This window comes from Geotrypetes seraphini, chromosome 1, assembly GCF_902459505.1.
Source record: "Geotrypetes seraphini chromosome 1, aGeoSer1.1, whole genome shotgun sequence".
Taxonomy (NCBI): domain Eukaryota; kingdom Metazoa; phylum Chordata; class Amphibia; order Gymnophiona; family Dermophiidae; genus Geotrypetes; species Geotrypetes seraphini.
The window spans coordinates 9,611,778-9,635,206 of record NC_047084.1 but is presented as its reverse complement, the minus strand read 5'-3'; the positions used below and the strand labels follow the sequence as shown (position 1 = coordinate 9,635,206).

At 40.7% G+C, this 23,429-nt stretch overlaps 1 protein-coding gene across 1 annotated transcript in view; it reads left to right on the top strand.

The window, feature by feature from the left end:
- Window positions 1–23,429, top strand: part of ADGRV1 (adhesion G protein-coupled receptor V1) — a 786,618-nt gene that overhangs the window by 670,654 nt on the left and 92,535 nt on the right. Inside the window, exon 86 of the mRNA XM_033919809.1 lies at window positions 18,600–18,757. Within this exon, the coding sequence (XP_033775700.1) occupies window positions 18,600–18,757 (158 nt within the window). The remainder of the gene's footprint in view (window positions 1–18,599; window positions 18,758–23,429) is intronic.

Below are 23,429 nucleotides of genomic sequence, written 5' to 3'. Positions count from 1 at the left end.
CCTATCCAAACCATCACTCATTTGCGAGATACAGACCGTAAAAATCCACCCAATATCTTCCTCAGGTTCTAAATTACTAGAGTTTCCATCGAAGCCCTCTCCCCAGTCCAGCCTAAACCAAATTGCCATATACAAGGCACAGATCGTGCAAGTCTGCCTAGTATCAACCCTTGTTCTTCAATAAATGCCACTCATTTTCTAATTAGATTCACTGTATTTATTCCATATTTTTTTTCAATTGAAAGGTTGTGTGCTCATGCAAGTTCTGTAAACTTATATGCTCACATGGCTTCATATCAAGCTAAGTTTACATTTTTCAGAATTTCTATTGTGTTGATTTTTAAAATTTTTGATTTCAGACACTTTTTTTTCACATCTTGTGTTTTCTGGTTTGCTGCATGGACTTTTTTTTTTTTATGTCTTTGGATGTTTGTACCAATCCTACACTATAGTTTCTTATGGGAATTTAATCAAAGAAAAATCATGATATATGGGGCAGACTCGTTAGGTACCATTGTAGGGTACTTGATTTGAGATACCATTGGGAGAAACTGCATGACACAATACAATGCAGGTCTCCCATTACTGAAATATCTCTTAGTACAAAATATAACTGTTTAACATCTATGTATTTATATTACAGTTATTGTTTGACTGTTAGATTGGCTTATAGGGGAAATTTTTGTGCTTGTTATTTAAAATGTAAACATATTACTAAGCAACAGTTCCTGAAATGTTGAAAAGCTGGTTATCTTGTGGTGCAGTAAAGATGGCTTGAGGATATGCTGAATGCTCATGAAAAACTCTCTGACTGATAGTCAAAGCGATTTAACCAGATAGGAGAGTCTCCTGCCCAATTAAATCACCTCTCCCCACTTAACCACATGGTGCCACTGAATATCACCCCTACACTATCAGGTTAGTGCCAGGGTGGTCTATAGTCAGAGCTTGAGTATAGCTAATACTTGACTTAGCAGCAATATTCAGACTGCTACCCAGTTAAGTAAGCAAAAGGCCATCCTAACTTTAGTTGCGGAGCTAACTGGGCACTGGTCTGAATATTGTCTGGTGCCAGATAGTAGCAACAGGGGTTTTGCTTGCCACCCTGTCTCGATCCTCCATACATCGGCCCCTGAAGACAATGATAGTCCTAGCTTGAGCACCTCCCATACCCTCCCCTCCCCAAGGCCTACCTGGCATCTCCCTGGTGTCTAAAGGGTCATACGCACAGGAGTGATACCCTGTTCCTTTCAGCCTGCAGATTAGGATTGACTAAGGCTTAAAAAGTAAATTTGAAATGAAGTAGTTGGCTTTTTCTGTTTTTCAAAAATTTTGCATTTGTGACCGATTACATCTTTTATTTTGTTAGATGATTTATACAAATTGGTTCACACAGTCACATTTTCACAGCTGGATTACTGCAGCTCTTTGTATTTAGGTCTCCTACATTGGCTGCCAGTAGAAGGTCATATGAATTTAAAACAAGGCCTTTGGTAGGATTTCTGACCCCACCCCCCACCCCGCAACCTGATTAATAAAAATGATAGGTCATATACACTCTCTCCTTTTCCCAAAACTCCTTTACCATCTCTGCTTGTTCACACGATAACAGGTGCAGATCATAACTACGAGTGGGACATTTCTCCATTGAAGTCACCATAACAAAAAATATTCTGTTACTTGAGCAATAGTGACGTAAATATCTCTACTACAAGGCACATTGTCAAATAATATATAACCTGAAAATAATCTTAACTCAACATTTGTGTAGCAAATGTATCATGCATCAGTAACACTAATCCTCTGATTCCAACAGCAAGAACCTTATCAATAGTCAGCACTACAAATATTACACTGGGACCTACAACACCAATACACCTAGTACATTAAAAGTACATTTAAAAAGGATAACACACCTCAGTCACATACAGAACACACACAGGGCTGTGTTGTTATTTGTAATATACAGGAAGAGACAATCCACCACCCCAAACATAATGGGGCTCATAATTAAAAAACTGAAGTGTCCAAAAAACTACCTAAGTCAGTACTTGGATGCCTCAATCGCTGGGATGTCCAAATACAGAGCAAATGATCACAATTTAGAAATAGAAATACGAAGACAAATGTTTTTTGTTTTTTTTTGAGGGGGGGGTTAGTTTCAAATCTTTATTCATATTTTTAAAACTCACAATAAGTATAACACAAATACAATCATTTTTTTTAAAGTCAATCATGTTTATTGAATAAATCAAGAGAACAGAAGAAAATACAAAAATGAACATAAAATAAGTACATAGCATAATACTGACTAAAGAATCAGACAATCAACAATGTAGTGAGTGAACAGTATAGAGCACAAAATGTGGTCATCAATATAGCGAACAAAATTGTACAAAAATCTATACAAGCATTAATCACTTATATAAAGAAAAGAAAAGGTATCAGGAGAGCAAACAGTTATTCAGAGCTGATACTACAGAATTGTTGTATGGGAGACCAAATACGCTTAAAGACTGATACTGAACCCCTGCATTCGGCCAACCTAGACTCGTGTTGATAAGCCGAGAGAACCATGTTCCACCATCGGGAAGGTGATAACTGAGTCCGAAGCTTCCACTGTAGTAACACAGATTTGATGGCCAGACCAATAAGAATGTCAAAAAGAGCAGCATGATGTCGTAAAAGTGATGGAAAGAGAATAGCTGATCTCAATATAACCATCTGGTAAGTCAGAGAAGCAGGAGAAGGAACTATCCGGCTGACTAGTTCTCCAACCTCCAACCAGAAGCCAGATCCATGAGAACAGTCAAATAACATATGCTGAAAAGTTCCCACAGAATGCTGACATCTCCCGCATTTATCAGAGGAGGTCAGGGAAGATCTCTGCTGTTTGACAGGTGTCCACAATGCTTCATGAAGAACAAAATATAAGGATTGTCTAATAGAGGCTGAATGCAGGGGTCTATTACATAATTTCCACACCTGATCCCATTGGCAGTCAGAGATCAGACATTGAAGGTCTAGCGACCACATACTCTGAATAGGAAGGGGGTGTGATATGCCCGCATCCTGTAGAATGTCATATATTACAGATATAACATGGGGCTTGGTGCTCCATGTGGTCAGCAAAGACCTCGTGAGATTAGTACCTCGATGCAGTTTATCCAAGGTCTTACCGAAACTAGTAGTAATACTATGACATAACTGCAAATATCGATATCTCTGAGTAGAGGGTACCTCATAAGCATTTTGTAATTGAGAGAAAGACATCAATTTATCATGAAACAATATATCTTGAATATACCAAATACCATACTGAACCCAGGTAGGCCAATATACCATTCGGGAGCCTATTATAATGTGGGGGTTACCCCAAATAGGCGAATGAATACTCGTGTACATGTGGTGTTGTAAAGTCTTATCTAGGCTTATCAATACCTCTCTAGAAGCGGTAAGTACCGCCCAGTCCCGGAAGTATGGCGTCTTAGAAGAGAAGCACGCCTGTTCAATAGGATTAGAAGGCATAAGGTCTCGTTCCAGTGATTCCCAATAAGGTCTAGTTACAACACTGGTAGGAGGTAAAAACCATTTACTAACTCCCCGAAGCAAAGCAGCTTTGGCATACAAAGAAAACTGTGGAAAATTTACCCCTCCTAGTCCCCAAGGCCTCTTAAGGGTAGATAGCGCTATTCGTGATGGTTTCCCACACCAAAGAAATGTAGTTAGGATTTTATCCAATTGCTTAAATAAGCTAGGTGGAAGAGGTAGCGGCAGCATCTGTAAGACATATAAAACTTGAGGTGTCAACATCATGTGAATTGTTTCTAGTCGGCCCCACCATGCTAAATGCAATGGAGACCATTGTGAACATAAAGTCTGAATCTTATTTAGCAGCAATTTAACATTGAAGGCAACCGTATCTTGCCATGTATTACAGAAACGTATGCCCAAGTACTTAAGATCATTGGAACACCAAGTAAGACCATAAGGAGCAACCATAGCCTGTGTGCATGAAGGATTCAAGGGTAGTACCTCAGTTTTATCCCAGTTTATGGTGTAACCAGAAAGTTTACCAAATTTGGAAAGAAGATTAAAGATAGACGGAAGACTATCCTCCGGCTTGGAGATGTATAGGAGTACATCATCCACGAAGGCAGACAAACGTACCTCATTGGGACCAACCTGAACGCCCTGAATATCTGGTGAAGAGTCTAACTGACGCAGTAGAGGTTCTAGGGCCAGATTGAATAGGAGGGGTGATAAAGGACAGCCCTGTCTCGTTCCACGAGACAAGGAAAAGTATGACGAGAAATACCCATTCACATTCAATCTGGCCCTAGGATTAGCATATAAAAGACCTACCATATCCATATACGCATCCCCTAATTGGAACCAGCGAAGGGTATAGAACAAGTATTTCCATTCCACATAATCAAAAGCCTTTTCGGCATCTAATGACATAACGCAAGTAGGTATGGAAGTCTGACGGGCAGCCTGTAACACATGACAAAAAACTCTGGAGTTGTCAGCAGTAAGGCGTCCCTTCACAAAGCCACACTGTGTGGAGTGAATAAGCAAAGGGAGTACTTTAGCAAGTCTTTCTGCAAGGATTTTCGCATAAATTTTACAATCATAATTGAGTAAAGAGATGGGTCTATAATTTTTAGGCAACAAGGGATCCCTACCAGGTTTGGGAAAAACCACAATGTCCGCTTCAACAAATGTACCTCCACTACTCCCTCTATCCAGAAATTCAGAATATAGCCGAAGAAGTAAGGGAATTACAATTTTTTGAAAGGATTTATAAAAGCCCAATGAGAAACCATCCCCTCCCGGAGCTTTTCCTGAGCGCAGTCCAGCTATGGCTGCACCAATCTCCATCTCAGTTAAAGATCTGTTGAGATCATCAAATAGTTGTGGTGGAATCGGGGGAGGGTTCAAGTTTTGAAAGAATGTTGAAAAGTCCTCATCAGAGGGATTAGTTCCTGAAGTATAGAGGCGCTCATAAAAAGAGCGGAAGTGCTCTGAAATTTCATTAGGATCAGTGATAAGGGATCCAGAGGATTTTAAGGCTTTAATACGACTGGTTCTTTTCTTTTGTTTAAGATAATTGGCCAATAATTTTCCTGCTGTGTTACGATGTTCATAATATACCGCTCCCTCCCGTAATAGCAGAATTCCAGCCCGTTCAGACAGGATAGTATTATATTGAAATTTGAGTTTACGAATCTGCAACAGGTCAGAGGCTATGGGTAAGGAATGATATCGGACTTCCAGTGCCTTGATCTGTATATCCAGATTCTCAAGAGTTTTCTTTCGTTCTTTGTTAATATGAGCTGTATAGGCTATGATTTTACCTCTTAGGTATGCCTTATAAGCGTCCCAAGAAGGTAATCTTTGGACCACGCCTCAAGTTGTTCCACGAAGTGAGGATCATCTAGGAGAGCCGTATTAAATCACCAGGAGGAGGCAGGAGGAGAAGAAACAGCTAACTGCAAGGATATTGATATAGCAGAATGGTCAGAAAGAGGGCAGGCCAGAATGGAGGAGGAATGAACAGAGTGTAAAAGCGAATGGGAGAGTAAAAAATAATCTAAACGCATTGCTGATGCATGTGGCGCGGACCAAAATGTAAATTCCTGTGCTTTAGGATGAAATAGACGCCACACATCTGCAAGACCATATGTCTGAATAATGTTCAACAACATGGGAAGTGTAGGTGGAGGGCGATATGTGGATTGAGACCGCCTATCAAGATATGCATCAAGAACCAGGTTCCAATCCCCACACACTATTAAATAGTCGGTGGAAAAAGAAGCCAGCTCCCTGGCCAAGGTTTTAAAAAATTCCCGATCCACAATGTTAGGAGCATATAGTGCAAAGAAGGTATATCGGTGGGAAGCAATGTCCAAAGTTACAGATACCCAGCGTCCCTGAGAGTCATGAGAGGAACAAACTATGGTATATTGGAGTTGTTTGGCAAGTAGAATGGCCACCCCACCTCTAGAAGAAGCAGCCGGGGAAAAGAAACAGTGAGAGACCCAATCACGTTTAAGTTTACTTGATTCAATCACATTCAATTTTGTTTCCTGCAGAAAAACCACATGTGCAGATTTGTGTTTACAGTACAGTAGCATTTTTTTTCTCTTAATAGGGTGATTTAACCCTCTAATGTTTAACGATAACACATTACAGAGTGCCATAGTAAAGAGCTAAATACACAATACCACAAGCAATGGATATATAATTAACCCACATAACAATCACAACTGTTTGCTTCCTGGATAGTAAGATTAAAACTGCCTGATTCTGATGAAAGAGAAAGAAAAAAGAAAAAAATAAAGGAAAAAACCCACACACACACAGATACATACAGCCCACCACCCTCCCCACAATCAATCCAACTCCCACCCACCCACAAGGCAAAAGCCTCGTAACCATCCCGCCCAAAAGGCGCCCCGGAGGCCTATGGAGGGGAAGAGAGACACTCAACATGAAGGCTACGAGTCAGCAGCCCCCCCCCATCAGCCCGCAAAACCAGTGGATGGCAAAATACAGAAAAAATAATGAAATGAACTAATCACTCGCAACTATATAGAAAACAGTGCATAAACACTTATCCAAACTGCAAGCATACCCGGTTCTAAACAGGGTGAAAGGTGAACACTAAAATTCACACACAAAAAAAGTCAGGTTTCCATACGGATCAGGTCTTCTTGCTCTTTCAAAAATCTGTCCACCTCATCAGGGTCGGTGTATGTTTTTGTTCTATTTTGATACGTTATCTTGAAGCGTGCTGAAGAGAGAAGGCCGAAGCGCGCCTCAATAGCTCTCAGGCGAGGGCGCATGGCAAGAAACTTGCGTCTTTTTTCTGCTGTAGCTTTCGTATAATCCGCTGAAATGTAGATGGTTTGACCCTGCCAGTCTATTTTGTGGATGGATTTCATTTTGTCCAGGATCATAGCTACGTGTGGAAACCTCAAAATCTTCATTACCACCGGTCTGGCACGCTGAGAGCCGGTCGGAGCCCTGGTCGGCACACGGTGGGCTCTCTCAACCTCCAGAGCCCGATCAAATGTAAGGGACAACACTTTAGGTAGCCAATCTTCGAAGAATTTACAAGCGTTAGATCCCTCGGCCCCCTCATGAAGGCCGTTCAGACGCAGGTTGTGGCGCCGACCGCGGTTACCCAGATCTTCCAGTTGAATCTCCAGAGCATGCAGAGCCCTACGATCCATTTTCTGGTTTGTGGAGATCTCATCAACAAGTAAGCACTTCTTCTCAAGTACCTGCATTTTTGTTTCCATGGTTGAAAATTTTTCAGTAAGATTCATGATTTCGTGCTTGATATCTTTAATATCGTCCTTGCTTTCAGACATCATATTAGATATTAGCTGTAACTGCTCCGATATGGTAAGCTCCGGGTCGACACGTGGCCTGTGCGACTCTCCCTTAGTAGGTGTCGGAGGATCTTGTTTCGGGCGTTTAACACCGGAGGAGCCGGCAAAGGCGGCCTCGATCCTACCCTGCTTGGGCTGAGGCATTGTTACAACGTTGTATAGCACGATTGCGTTCTCGAAAGTGAGTAATAATTCAAGAATAGCGCAGCTGTGGACGGGAGCTCGCGACTCAAGCCTCCATATTGATCGGGCTCTCTAGCGCCCCCCACAAATACAATCATTTTATACTTTAACATTATTTATTATATCATCAAATTATAGCTTTCATCAAATATCCCCCCTCCCTTATATCCAACAATTAATCATAAACAAAAGAAATCATAAAATATTTCCACCCCACCCAGGCTGGACGTGTATGAACAAAAGGGAATTAATATTTATTCTATGCAATAATTTCAATCTTTACAGTATCTTGTTAATGGCTCCCAAATAACCTGAAATTTTGTAAAATTTCCCTGCTGTATAGCAATTATCCTTTCCATTTTGAATATGTGGCATAAAGAGTTCAACCAAAAGTTCAGCCTCTTTCAATTTTTCCAGTTATTCGTAATCTGTTGTATGGCAACCCCTGTCATAATGAGCAGAAGCCTGTTGTTATTAGAGGATATTTGACTTTTTAGCCCTCATTGACATGCCAAACAATACAGTGACAATACGAAGACAAATGTTGATCTGTGGACATGAAGTCAAACTCGGCATATACTGCAACACCGGAGAAATAAAAAAAAGTAATGCATGAACAAATACAAAGACATCTAATTTTTAAGTAAAGTCATTTGTAAATGCACTGTTAAAGAAGATATTTATGAGAATTTTACTCTGTGCTGTACATAAATATGTTTACTGCTCTAAATTTAAAAATGACAAGGAAACCTTGATTGTGCAATAATGTTCAGTAAGTCTGTTGAGAAGTTCCCTTACTCTGGAGGGCATAAGCTGGCTACTTTCCAATCCAATGTAAATAAAGACGTGTCACGTGTATTTTCTTCGCAAGTTTGAGCAACCCCTAGAGCATGTAGATTAGGCTGTAATTACCTGTAAATTATCTTTTTAAAGAAACTTTTTGTGGGATTGTCAAGTCAGCACTGACTGCTACAGTACCTTTTTATTTTGCTTGTCTTCAAACCTGCATATTATTCAAAGGTACAGGGCTGTGTTGTTGTTTGTAATATACAGGAAGATACAATCCACCACCCCAAACACAATGGGGCTCATAATTAAAAAACTAAAATGTTCAAAACACTACCTAAGTCAGTACTTGGACGCCTCAGTTGCCAGGATGTCCAAGTACCAATAACTGAAACCATTTTCCTAGCCATCTAGTGAGACATTTCTTCGAAGGTGTGTCCAGAGTTCAAAGAAGTGTGTTGGGAGGTTTGTTACGTATATGTCTTATTGGCAAAAGTATTAAGATCAAGGTACAGTGGTACCTTGGTTTACGAGCATAATTTGTTCTAGAAGCATGCTCGCCATCCAAAGCACTTGTATATCAAAGCAGAGTCCCCCATAGGCCATAATGGAAACTCGGACGATTCGTTCCACAACCAAGGAAGTGAGAGCCTGTGCATAACCCAACACTCAATCAGCAGTAAGAAAAATAAACTACCGAAAGAAATTCTTGCCTGGATGATGCCCGGGTGTCTGTATAGCTGCCCTCCTGCTTCAGGGCGATACCGGCGCAGGTCCTGCTGCCAGGCTTTCAGCTCCCAGTGGCTCTCAGGAATGTGCGGCATACGAGTCAGGAGTGATGGCTCTCAGGTCTCACCCCCTACCCCGGACTCTATGCCCAGAGCCCCAGGACAGCAAAGAGCCAGATTCTGCCGCATTTTCCCGGAATGCGGGATAGGGTCTGTGCTGACCTACCGCTCAGATCTGGCTTAAGAACTCTGCTGCTCTGGGGAGCATCTCCCAAGCTGTTCTTGGTAGCGGCCATGGTGGGTGGAGATGGGCTCTGCAGGGAAGTGACTCTCTGACAGATTAGCAACCTGTTGAGCTCGGCAGAGGAGCGAGCGGCGCGAGGGGAGGGGAGCCAGCTGCCGTCCCGATAATGCGTGGGTCATATGTGTGTGCTTACACGTAATGTGTGCTTTATTGGGATGGCGGATGGCTTAATTCGCTCATGTATAGGGATAGCACTCAGTTTGCGAGGCAAGATTTGCGAGAATACTCGTCTTGCAAAACACTTGCAAACCACGTTATTCACAAACCAAAGTTTGACTGTATGCAGTTTTCATAAATTCCCATGTCACTACTTTGATCTAGCTTAACCCTGAACCTCAGTAACACCACTCGAGGCTCAAAACTTTCATTGCCTTAAGCTTTATGTGTCAGTTCGTCATAGGTTCATAAACCCAATAATTCTTTTAAACATATTTTTTAAATATCTACCTTTTCAAAACATTCTAATATAACTTCATGAAGACACTTAGCTTCATGGTCTGTTTTTCAGGGAATAACTGCCGACATGACATGTTTCGCTATTGCTTTCTCAAGGCCAATCCCCTATAAAGAACACCATAATTATAAACTTAACCATAAATAAATCTATAAACATCTCTAGATAAACCCAATCTTTCACATTATAAAGTTGGACCTACCTACAGGATCACCACCTTCCCGTCTGAACACTCTTTCAAACAAATATGGCGGCAGCGTTCATACGACTTACATAGAGAGGCTAGAAGGGGTCTTAGGGAATTTAAGGAGGAGGGCATTGAAAAGATGAGGGGGAGAAGAGGTAAGCAAGAAAGATTCAGTTGTCGGAAGGGGAGTCATCTATGTCCATAATAAGAAGAGGATAGGATCATTCCAGAGAGAGGTGTGTTGATTCAGCTGTCAAAGATTCTCGGAGAGAATGAGAACCAGAAGGCCTTGAGAATGCGCAGATGCTCAAGCAAGCAGCAAGATCTTCCAGCACCGGCACCTCCTGTGGATTGGTGCTGCGTGCCGGTGCCAGATGGGGGTAAGGCTTCAGTTTGGGCAGGTGTTCGCGAGGGGGGAGTGATGCCGGTTAGCGGGGGGCAGCGTTCGCAGGCGGGGAGGGGCGATGCTGGTTCGTGAGCAGGTGGACTTGCAAATCGAGCCACTTAGACATTTCTGTTATGATTTGTGATATATAATAATAATAATAATAAATGGAACTGATAACATCACCACCTTAGTACAGTGCTAGTGCCATTTCGGCTGATAGTACACCTCAGCCCAAACAGTTGATGTCACTAAAAATAAATCAAAAATATACTGTTCTTTCTACTGCATGTGAGAAGGAAGAGACTGGTGTTTTTCTAAAACTGAAGTTGGTGGAAAACTGGCTGGGTGGAAACTGGAATGGTAGGCTGAAGGATACAGACAGTAGACTAGTTAGGGTGGGAACTGGATAAAATGGAAGGGGGACTTTGAGACTACAGAGATGAGGTCTAAATCTTGGAGCTGAAGAGAAGAGGGTAAAACAGTGGAAACTGAATGGGGTATGCCTAAAACAGGGATTCTCTCTCAACCCAGTCAATCAGGATTTCAAGATATCCACACTGAATATGCATGAGATAAATTTGCATACTCTATCTCACTTAGAACTCCCCCTTCCCCACTTACTAAGCCATGGTAGAGGTTTCTACTGCAGCCTGCAGTGCTAAATACTCCGAAGCTCATAGGAATTATATGAGCGTCAGAGCAGCATCGGAGCATTTAGCACCCTGGGCCACAATAAAAATTTCTACTACGGCTTAATAAAAGAAGGCCATAGATGTCCCGAAAATCTAACTGGCTTGGTGTGTCCTGAGAACTGGGTTGAGAACCCCTGGCTTAATATAAAAGACATTAAAGTTGGTTTCACTAGCTTAATAAAAACTGGGCGGGGCAATTTTCAGTAAGCCATTTTCTGTTGGTAAACAGATATTCTCCCCATCAACCAGAAAATGAAGCTATAAATTATTTTTTATTTTAATTTTATTTAGTTTTTAATGCCAACAAAAAGTGCAATACAATTTATATACAAATAATAATAATGAAACAAGCACTTATAATCAATCAGTATCTATGTATTAGTATTTATGTTGAAAAACATGGATATTGAATTCTAATGCCTTAGAAAAATAATTAGCTAGACAATAAACACCTAAATTTATGGGGGGAATTTTCAAAAGGATTTACCGTAGTTGTTTACCAGCCATTGGTACTGCCACTGTATAAGTCTATCATCTGCTGGGATTTAGCCCCTATACCAATTATGCTAGGGCAAAAATGTATCTTCCTGAATTCTCTCTGTATAGGACTAGGGTGGAGTAAGGTAGGAACTGTATATTATTGGAATGGCAACAATATTCAGTCTCTGTACAGATACAAGCTAGATGTTTACTACAGAGCTGCTAAATAGCTGTGCTAAAGCAAATGTGCGGCGGCAGCAAAAAGGGCAAGCAGAATGCTAGGAATGATAAAGAAGGGGATCACGAACAGATCAGAGAAGGTTATCATGCCGCTGTACCGGGCCATGGTATACCCTCACCTGGAGTACTGCGTCCAGCACTGGTCACTGTACATGAAGAAGGACATTGTACTACTCGAAAGGGTCCAGAGAAGAGCAACTAAGATGGTTAAGGGGCTGGAGGAGCTGTCGTACAGCGAAAGATTAGAGAAACTGGGCTTCTTCTCCCTCGAATATAGGAGATTGAGAGGGGAAATGATCGAAACATTCAAGGTACTGAAGGGGATAGGCTTAGTAGATAAGGACAGGTTGTTCACCCTCTACAAGGTAGGGAGAACAAGAGGGCACTCTCTAAAGTTGAAAGGGGATAGATTCCATAAAAACGTAAGGAAGTTCTTCTTCACCCAGAGAGTGGTAGAAAGCTGGAACGCTCTTCCAGAGGCTGTTATAGGGGAAAACACTCTCCAAGGATTCAAGACAAAGTTAGACACGTTTCTGCTGAACAAGAACGTGCGCTGGTAGAGCTAGTCTCAGTTAGGGTGCTGGTCTTAGACCAGAGGGCCGCCGCGTGAGCGGACTGCTGGGCATGATGGACCACTGGTCTGACTCAGCAGTGGCAATTCTTATGTTCTTATGTTAAATATTTAGGTTATTCCTATAGCAACTGAATATTGCTATACAAATACTACTACACTTCCCCCTCCGTGTTCGTGAATTCCGTATGTACGGATTCGCTTATTCGCGGTTTTAAATGAAAAAAAAATCACTTTCATTTTTTGGTCTATTTTAAGACCTGTAAGCCCCCCCCCCATCCACCCCTTAAGCCTTACCTGGTGGTCTAGCAGGTTTTCGGGGCAGGAACGATCTTCCCACGCTCCTGCCCCGTGCAGATCGCTCACAGGAAATGGCTCGAGAGAGTAAGTATAGTAGTAGTAGGATCGCTCCTGCCTGAAAACCCGCTAGACCACCAGGTAAGGCTTAATGGGGGACTTTCAGGGCTTAAAATAGCTGAGGGAAGCGGGGGTTAGGGGCAGAACCGGCCCGAATATTATTTGCGGTTTTTTCATATTCGTAGGCCGGCTCTGCCCTGAACCCCCGCGAATATGGAGGGGGACGTGTACTACTCATTTCTACAGCATTACTAGATGTATGCAGTGCTGTATACTTCAATTGAATCCTATTGCAGTGCTGTATACCTCATATGCAGGTAGTTTCTCTGTCTCTAGTTAGCTCACAATCTGTTTTTGTACCTGGGGCAATGGAGTGTCGGGTGACTTGCCCAGGGTCACAGGGAGCTGCAGTGAGAATTAAACATTACATTAGGGACTTCTATTCCGCCTATACCTTGCAGTTCAAGGCGGATTACAAAAGAGCTAACTGGACATTTCCAGTGAAGTTACAACAGTTTTGTTTTTTGTTTTTTTTTTGGTTACAAGGGAGGAGAGGTACCTGGATTAATTCCGGAAGAACTTGCAAATTGGATATTAAATTGACTGTACGTTACTGTGTGATATAACAAATAGATTACAGTTAGAGTACAAATAAGATTACGTTACATTTCAGGGATCTGAATACTTGGTTGGTGTTTTGGGGAGGAAGAGATTATTTAAGAGGAGGTTTTGGGGGAGAATTAGGATCAAAGTCCACTGCACTAACCATTAGACTACTCTTCCACGTCAGAGGCACTTATGTTCATTTGTGTGGACCATATGTACAGTGTTGCTAACAATATGTATTTTTTTAAATAATCCCCTTACCCTCACTAAAAGTTGACACCATAATTTATAAATGGCTAGAATCCGGAGCCCTAATGATAATCTTCTAATATTCACACAGATAACAGTACAAATATAGTTTCAGAAAGAAAAGCATTAGGGCACTGTCAGTAGTAGAAAGATAATTGGTATCCTGTCTTTCCAACTTTGCTACTAAGTACTAGCATTTATTTATTTATTCAATTTTCTATACCATTCTCCCAGGGGAGCTCAGAACGGTTTTCATTCATTTATTCAGGTCACTCAAGCAGTTTTCCCTCTCTGTCCCAGCAAGCTCACAATCTATCCAACGTACCTATAAAGTCAGCAGAAATGAAAACTTTTACTGAGCTGCCTTAACACATGGGAAACCATTTAAAATGAATGAGGGAGTCACCCTGAGAAAAAAGCACCAGAGATTATTTGGCCTTTTTCACATACTCATTCAACCCTGAGGACCTGATATTTCTCACATGGCCTCCTATACTGTGCTATTACGTCTTGTTTTTGAGATTTCAGGGTTTAAAAATAACAGGAACATCCTGTTGACAAAAATGAATTCTTAAGATAAAACAATGACTAAGCTGCAGTTAAAAATGTTCCTCTTTCTCTCTGGGGAGTCAGACGTATAAATGATATTTTAGGGGAAATAGAGAAAATTTTGCTTTTCTAGAAAATAATCAAATAAGGAGAAGGTGAAATGTTTGGTCAAATTTGATTCAAAATATTTCTTACCTTGCTGAATCTGTTCCAGAACATTCCATGTGTTTGTTCTTTCTTTTTTGTAAAGGTAATTTAGGGGGCTTTTCACTAAAGTGTGCAAAGCAGTTAGTACATGAATACATAGGGTTCCTTTTACAAAGATGCGCTAGTGTTTTTAGCGCACGCACCAAATTAGCGCGTGCTATAGCACGCACTAGCTGAAAAACTACTGCCTGCTTAAAGGAGGCGGTAGCAGCTAGCACGCACAGCATTTTAGCGTGCGCTATTCCGCGTGTTAGGGCCCTAATGCACCTTTGTAAAAGGAGTCCATAGTATGTGGTAACTGTTAATTCACAGTCACAGTAACCCATGCACTAACCCCCTCATTTTATAACATGGAGCCAGAATCAGTACGTGGCATCCAAAGTTGAGCTAGAAAGATCTTTATTTATCCTCTATAAAGGGTGTTTTGTGCATTTCAGTGATAGTTTCACAGGAAGAGGGGAGGGATGGGTGGTTAAGTAACAGACAGAGTGGTGTCAAAGCAGTTTTAAATTTATTTTTGAAACTATCCCTGGAATGCTTTCATGTTTTCCTTACATATACCAATATTTGTCAATATTTGCTTATTTCTGATCTGAAGAAGAAGGGGTTACCTTCGAAAACTCATCATAAAATGCATTGAGTTAGTCCAGAGGTAGGTAATTCCGGTCCTCAAGAGCTGGAGCCAGGTCAGGTTTTCAGGATTCCACAATAAATATGCATGAGATAGATTTGCATCTCAAGGAGGCAGTGCATGCAAATCCATCTCATACATATTCATTGTGGATATCCTAAAAACCTGACCTGGCTCCGGCTTTTGAGGACTGGAATTGCCTACCTCTGAGTTAGTCCAATAAAAAAGTATTATCTTATTTCCTTCAAGTTTTGTTTTGTTTTATTTTTATATATTACCTTAAAATTGCAACTTTAAATGTTGATGACATACATTCACCTGGACTAAAATTCTGACATATTTGAAGAGGGAGGATACAGGCATAGCATATATTCAAGAGACATACTTGAATAAGACTGAACATATCAAACTACAAAGAGATTGGGTGGGTCATATTGACTGCTCAGCATTCAGAGAAGAGATGAGCAACCATATTAATTCACAAAAGAATACCATTCTATATTCATAAAAAAATTCAGAATCCCGAAGGCAGATTCATTCTCTTGGCAGGGGAGTTTTGGAGACAACTACTACTATTAGGAAATAGATATGCTCCAAATACATATAGAGGGGCATTTTCTTTTTTTATTATTTTCTTTTAGAATTCAACATAATATTCAAGCATATACAGTACTTGAAAAATAAATCAGAACAGGACATAAATATACAGGGAAACCCCTTAATACAGGAAATATATATCATTCATTAGTTCAAATGTTGCTGGAGTCAAGCAGGAAACATACATATAGAAAAAAGAAAAGCCCTAACTACAAAGCAGATGAATCATTTGTGAAAGACAGATTATGTGCTTAATAAAGAGAACTACAATCACAGTCAGACCTCCCTCCCAATGGCAAAGTAAGGGGGGCAGGGCGTGTACTGCCCTGGGTGCCATCTTCATGGGGAGCGCTGGTGCCTTTCCTCCTCCGCCCCTCTCACCCCCCCCCATGTACCTTTTTAAATGAATGCTGGTTCTAGAAGCATCTTCTACTTGCTGCTCGCACTGGTGTCAGCTCCCTTCTGACATCACTTCCTGATCATGGGACCAGAACGTGACATTAGAAGGGAGCAGATGTCGGCATATGCAGCAGGTTCAAGATGCTGTTTGTGCCAGTGAGCATTTCAAAAGGTTATGCAGGGGGCACTCAAGCAGAAGGGAAGAGTTGAGGGGGTGCCCAAGCAACATGGAAGAATGTGTGTGTGAAGGGGGTGTACATGATACAGCCATGCCAGGTTCTACCACTCAGGGTGCCAACCTCCCTCACTATGCCACTGCTCCCTTTCAATGCACCAAAAGTTTCAACAATTGCTTGGGTTTAAGAAATAACAAATCTACTGTTCCAATTACGGTGGGTGGGGTAAATTTCCCACACTTTTATAGGTATCATCAGGCCTATATACTGTGTCAGGGTATGTATTGGGTCCTTCCTGAGCTCATGGAACATCTTCCTGATTGGCTGCACTTAGAGTGGCAAATTATGTCCCCATTACGGCTGTCTCATGTGTTGAGTATCAAGTTACCTAGTTACGTTAAGAACAATAATATTATATTTGATACCTGGAAAACCTTGAAATTTATTAACAAATTCCAGTAGAGAAATCCACTTGTCAATCCTTATGGCTAAACTCCAAGATTGAAATTGGCGAGTCTAAGATCACCTGGAAGCACTGGATACAGGCAGGCATACGTATATTAGATGATGTTATATCAAATGGGAAAATGCTTGATTTTTCATTACTGCAACAATCTTTTGGTATTTCAAAGTCTCAAATTTATAAGTGGTTGCATTTGAAACAAGCCATTCAGAAAGGGTTCCATGAATGGTAAAATTTTAAAAATTATTATAGTTTGCAGGTTCTATTCTTCCAGACAGATTTGCTAGGACATCAGGCTGCCTAGTGGTATAAATTAATATCTGAATTCTTGAATAAAAAGCCAAAAACTTGTCTTAGAGATATTTGGAGCATTGAGATTAAGCAACATATTTCTGCATCTCAATGGCCACAAATTGGGACTTGGAGGATGAGATGTACAGTAGCAGCATCTATGAGACAAACATGGCTTTTTTTGTTACATAGAAGTTTCTGGACCCCTGTTCATTTACAAAAATTAGACAGTTCTAAATCTAATAGATGCTGGCATTGTCATCTTGATGTAGGGACACTGGATTATCTGCTGTTCTATTGTTCTTTGATAATTAACTTTTGGAAGTCAATATGGGGACAGATTAATACCATACTGGAGGCATCAATTCCATTGACGTATGAGGTAGTCCTATGTGGAACATTATTGCATGTTAAGCCCCCATGAACTGCTATAAATGCCGGCTTTAACTAATTATGACCGGGATAGCCATGCAAATGATTACGGTACTCGCAATTGGAAGAATTGGGAGCACCTTAGTTTTCCTTTCTGGTGGGCAAGCTTATGCTTAACTTATAAGTATGAGAAAATGAATGCTGACTTGCTGGGGCATAATAAGATATTCAAATTGGTCCATTGACGTCTTTTGCAGATTTGTTATAGTTGCCCTTTTTCTTTATTTTCTGTTGTTTTGCACCTATACAGAATCAGAACAAAACCCGCCCAAACTAAATCCGATTCTGTAACCGACGTCCATGTTGCAGACACCGGTTACAGAATCGAGTTTGTTTAAACGCTGATGTTGTTGTCGGCAGCTGCCTTAAAAGTGGCCGCCAATTACGTGCCCATCACCCGATGGTGCCGGGTAAAGAATTGTGTCTCCAGGCCTACATTTTTGGCGCATACCTTTGATGTGAATCACACCTCCATAGGTACTTTACGCTGCCTAATACCACTTATGGTGTTAGCTACGCCTACAGTGGTGCTAGGTGGCCTAAAGCAGCTATGGAGGTGCAATTCCAGCGCCAATATTTTAGCCACCTTGAAACTCAGTTAAAAATGTTATCTAAAGAACATTTTTTACTGAGCTTGGGCACTACAAGCACCTAAAAAATTAGTGCTGGTTAGAGAATCCGGCCGTATATTCCTATGGGCGTCTTAGCATTTAGTGTGCAGTAATAATTAGTTCCCCTTCTTTATCTGCTATCATTTTCTATGTTTCTACGGAAACTGCTAGGGTCAGGGGGAAAAAAAACCTCCCTAAAACTTCAAACTTGTTACAGAAGCTTACACAGAATAACCAGCCAGTGCATTTACATAAAATTGATAAAACTGACCCACATACTCTCAGAAAATATATTTCAGAAATATTGCATAGTTATGAATGGCTGATAGACTTGATATCTAATCTAATCTTCCATTTGTGTATCGTTCATACCTATTCAGGCTCTAGGCGACTTACATAGAGAGGATAGAATGGGGTCTTAGGGAACTTAAGGAGGGGGCCTTGAAAAGGTGAGAGGGGAGAAGAGGGGAGCAAGAAAGACTCAGCTGTCGGAAGGGGAGTCATCTATGTCCATAATAAGAAGAGGATAGGATCGTTCCTGAGAAAGGTGTGTTGGTTCAGCTGTCAAAGAGTTGGGTTTATCAATCTCATTCATCTTTGTCTTCTCTTTTCTAGGTGTTTTATTCCAAATGTCTACATGGCACTCTTCACTGCAGCACTGGCACCACTGATATGCCTTGTGGTAGTTTTTGTGGTTTTCATCCATGCCTATCAGGTGACTGCTCAGTGGAAAGCATATGATGATGTTTTCAGAGGAAGGACCAATGCTGCAGGTATGAGTTAAGGGGCAAAAACAATCGGACAGACTGATAAATCATTTTTAAGACTTTAATTTACACAGTAATTGAACATATAGCCATATTGACCCATTATTTTAGAAATTAAACAAAACTGGCTATGGGGCTCAATTTCAATAAAATGTAGATGTCCAAAAAATGGCGTACACTGAATGTCGAAGATACAATGTGGTGAATTAAGGAATCACGAAAGGTAAAACACTAAAGATAAGTTGAATTCTCTATACTTCAATGAAAAATGAAAGTATTGAAATGTATGAAGTAAGATTCTAAGAAATAGTGACAGAACTGCTGATCCTTATGTTTAAAGTTATTTGCTTAGCAGGAGGGTGATAAATATAAGAGATTTAGTTCCTTAAAAAAAAGAAGTGCATGGGTCACATTAGGGGTATGTTTTTTAATAAATAATATTTAAAATTAGCAAAATTTATGTAATAAGTTATATTAAAGAAAAGAGAGATAAAGTAATAAAAAAGAAAAAAAATTAATAAAGGTTTTTTTGCCAATGACTGTATTGCGAGCTGAGTGAAATGGCACTTCTTTGACCTATCAAAGCTCACTCCAGCCCATCTTAACCATCCCAACCATCGAAGCCCTCCCCAGTCCATCCTCAACTGAATGTCCATATACAGTACACAGACCGTGCAAGTCTGCCTAGTACTGGCCTTAGTTCCTTCAAAATATACCCATTATTTTCTGATTAGAGATCCTCTGTGTTTATCCCCTGCTTGTTTGATCTCTGTCACCGTTTTCTTCTTCACCACCTCCCTCGGAAGCGCAATCCACGCATCAACCATCCTCTCCATAAAGAAGAATTTCCTAACATTACTCTTGAGTCTACCACCCCTCAACCTCAAATTATATGCCCTCTGGCTTTACTATTTTCCTTTCTCTGGAAAAGATTTTGTTCTATGTTAATACCTTTCAAGTATTTGAATGTCTGAATCAAATCTCCCCTGTCCCTCCTTTCCTCTAGGTTATACATATTCAGGACTTCCAGTCTCTCCTCATACTTCTTTTGGTGCAAACCTCCTACCATTTTCGTTGCCTTTCTCTGGACCACTTCAAGTCTATGTATGTCCTTTGCCGAATACAGTCTCCAAAATTGAACACAATACTCCAACTTGGGCCTCACCATCGACCTGTACAGGGGCATCAACATCTTTTTTCTTCTACTGGTCACGCCTCTCTCTATACAGCCTAGCATCCTTCTGGCAACAGCCACTGTCTTGTCACACTGTTTCTTTGCCTTTAGATCTTCAGACACTATCACCTCAAGGTCCCTCTCCCCATCTGTGCATATCAGCCTTTCACCTCCCAGCACATACGGCTCCTTTTGATTTCTAAACCCCAAATGCATTACTCTGCATTTCTTTGCATTGAATTTTAGTTTCCAGATATTAGATCATTAAACCATGTGAAATCCGTATAAAAGTATTTAAATAAAATGTGGAATCACTAATTCAAATTTTCATAAAATTACCATAGTGTTTGCAATATTTGTATTGCAAATCTCAGGTCTCACTGTCTTTTCCAGAAATTTTCTTCAAGTCACATTCTATAAAAAGTATTTAAGATATTATTATATTATTCCGTAAAGATTCAACATATACATTTTTATACCCACTTATCCACAGAGTGGAGGGAATGCTCCCTGGGTGAGTCTTCTCAATTAATGATTGATGATCTCTTTTTAGTTGATTTCCCTATTGACATTAAAAATTAAGAGCCATCTGTCTACTACTACTGTAAAGTTTTGTTTCCACACTCCTTGCATATTAATAAATGTCAGCTATATTATAATATCTAATTTTATTTTCTTTAGATTCTTTACCCTTCTTTTTATTTAGGTGCAGCCATGTGGTAGGAATGCCTGTGCCTAAATTTAATAACTTCAAGTAACATAAACTTCCAGTATTATTTATAACAAAGCTTGAAACAATTAAAGATGGTAAAGATCCTCAGAGGGTTAAACTACCCCAGTGGCTCACGTGAAACAAATCACTGAACCCGATCTTCATAGGATCAATTTTTCATTATTTTTTATTCATATATGTTTTTAGTATTTCTTTTAAATAATTCTTTTTAATAAGGTACTTAGCTTGAATAGCCTAAATTTAGGCATGGGTACCCATATTCTATAATTATGCACATAATGGAAAATAATGCTCCCAATCAACTCATGACCCAACTATTTCCATGCCTACTCTTTTGCCAGATGCAGTGAGTGTTTGTAATTTTACATTTGATTCTCCGTTTCATCTTGGATTACCAGTTTCTCAATTTTATGAGTTTTTGTGACTGTGAATCAAAAAGGCTCCTGAAGCAGGCTGTATTGGCCGAAGCACGTGTGTTTTGAGCCACCACACAAGACTATGATTTGTTGAATAAAATTGCACATCCTTGTTCTTGAACCTCCACTGTTGTCTGTTGGCTTGGATTGTGTGTGTGGAGGTTTCTCTCCTAGTTTATTCTCTCACGCTGCCACACAACACCCCCCTGCCTCCGAAACCTCCCCCCTACCTTGAATTAGTTGGCTGACCAGAGGGATGCCTATTCCCTGCAGCCAACTGGCCTGCTTCTTCAAAATGGGTCTTCCCCTCCCCAGTACAACCTGGGATGCACCGGGGAGGGGCCTGAGGCTCTGAATGGCCCAAGTTGTCTAAGGCCCCTCCTATAGGAAGGGCCTTAAACAACCTGGGCCAATTAGAGCCTCAGGCCTCTCCTTGGATGCACCGGGAAGGGACCTGAGGGTCTGATTGGCCCGGACGCCTAAGGTCTCTCCTATAGTGCGTCCCCTCCTAATGAATTCTGCATGCTCTGAGCACTTCTTCCACTTTATTCGAGTTGCTGTTGGCATCAACAGAGTGACTGCCTTTTATTTAAAGTATCAGTGAGCCAGAGAATATTGTAATGAGCCTGTTAATTTAATATAATGTACTAGACAGCAGGAGCCATCATGAATATAGACATCAGCTTTTCCAAAATGAATGAAACCTATCACCCTTCTTATTCAAATACAGGATATGAATATTATTCACCTGAAACTGTGAATATCTTTTAGTCATAATATTGTATAAGTCCAGAATAAGAATGTATTGAACCCAAAGTACTTTCAGTCAAACAAAACTCAATCTTCTATTTCACTTTGCACAATAATGGAACATTTGTACAAATATTTTACATTTTAATTTGAGTACGAAAAAATCTAGTTACTTTATTAGACTGCTTTCTTTTCCTCATGAAATGGAAAGGTAGATTGTACAAAATTCAAGAACTGCAATCTTAACACTGTACAGCATTTTTCTAAAAGGCAAACCAGTCAATATTCAGTCAACAGTGGACACTGGATAAAATAAACCCTGATATTCAGTGCTGGGCTATATGGGTCACTTATGCGAGTTCAGGTTGAATATCAGCTGGGAGCTATATACTTTAAGGAGATCTGTGAGGTCCTCTACCCCCCCTCCCACACACACTTTGGATCTCCCCTCATCTAAGACCCCCATCCCTCTACCCAAACTACCGAAACCCCTGATCTTATCCACTCTGTTCTGATTCCTTCCCTGAGGTTTCAATTCCTCTTACCTCCTTGCCCTTATATAGTGTAACACTTCAAGACTACTGCCAGGGTACCACCACCAGAGCACTACCGTCAGGGAACAATGGGTGCCATATTGCATCAATAGCCATATGGTTTAAGAGCAGAGGGGAACCGCTCCTGCCCCATCCTACTAAATGACTTGGAATAGCTCCTGGTTATCTGGGGTTCTTGGTGATCAGTCTTAGGTGAAGTGGATCAGTCTGTGGGGATATGGGAGGGATCAGGGAGTTTGAGGGACTAAAATTGTCTCAGCATCCTAGCAGCCATAATCTGGAAGCTATTCAGTGCCAGTATTCAATGCATAACTAAGTAACCAAAATTAAGACAACTTTTTGGGTAGTCCTACTTGGTCACTTTACGATGTGGGCACCAGCATTGATATTGCCAGTAACCACATAACTCTCTGATTCTGCCCCTGAACCGCTCTTCCAGTTCCCAGTTTGAGAATGGACGATTAGAGCTGATATTCAGCAGTACAGCCTAGTTAAGTGCCACTGAATATTGGCAGTTGGTCTGCTGAGCCCAGTGTAACTGGACAGGAGCCTCTCCTGTCAAATCAAATTGCTTTGAATGTTGGGCCTAAAGTAATTTAAGTATTTTTGTTAATTAGATAAAGGATGCCTAACATAAAATTTATAGCATGGTTGTTAGATTTGTTTGAGTTCACTGGATAAAGCAGTGTGATCCGTTGTTCTTTGTGTGATCCGTTGTTCTTTAAGCATACAAAATGATTTTTATCAGGACACCAGCAGAGGATTCCTAGAATATACCTACCTGCCGTGTTATTGAGTATGACAATTTAGTGGGTTAAAGCAGAAAGACTTTGGGCCCTTTTACTAAGTACTTACCACAGGTTAAAAAGCACTACCACGAGGTACTCTCAGTAGTTCTGGGATCGGCACATGCTATCCATGTACTAAAAAATAGAATTTATTTGTAGTGCTAGGCAGTGGCGTAGTAAGAGGGGGTGGGGGGTGGACTGGCCCGGGTGCCATCTTTATGGGGGCACTGGTTAGAGAATGACATGGGGACAAATTTCTCTCC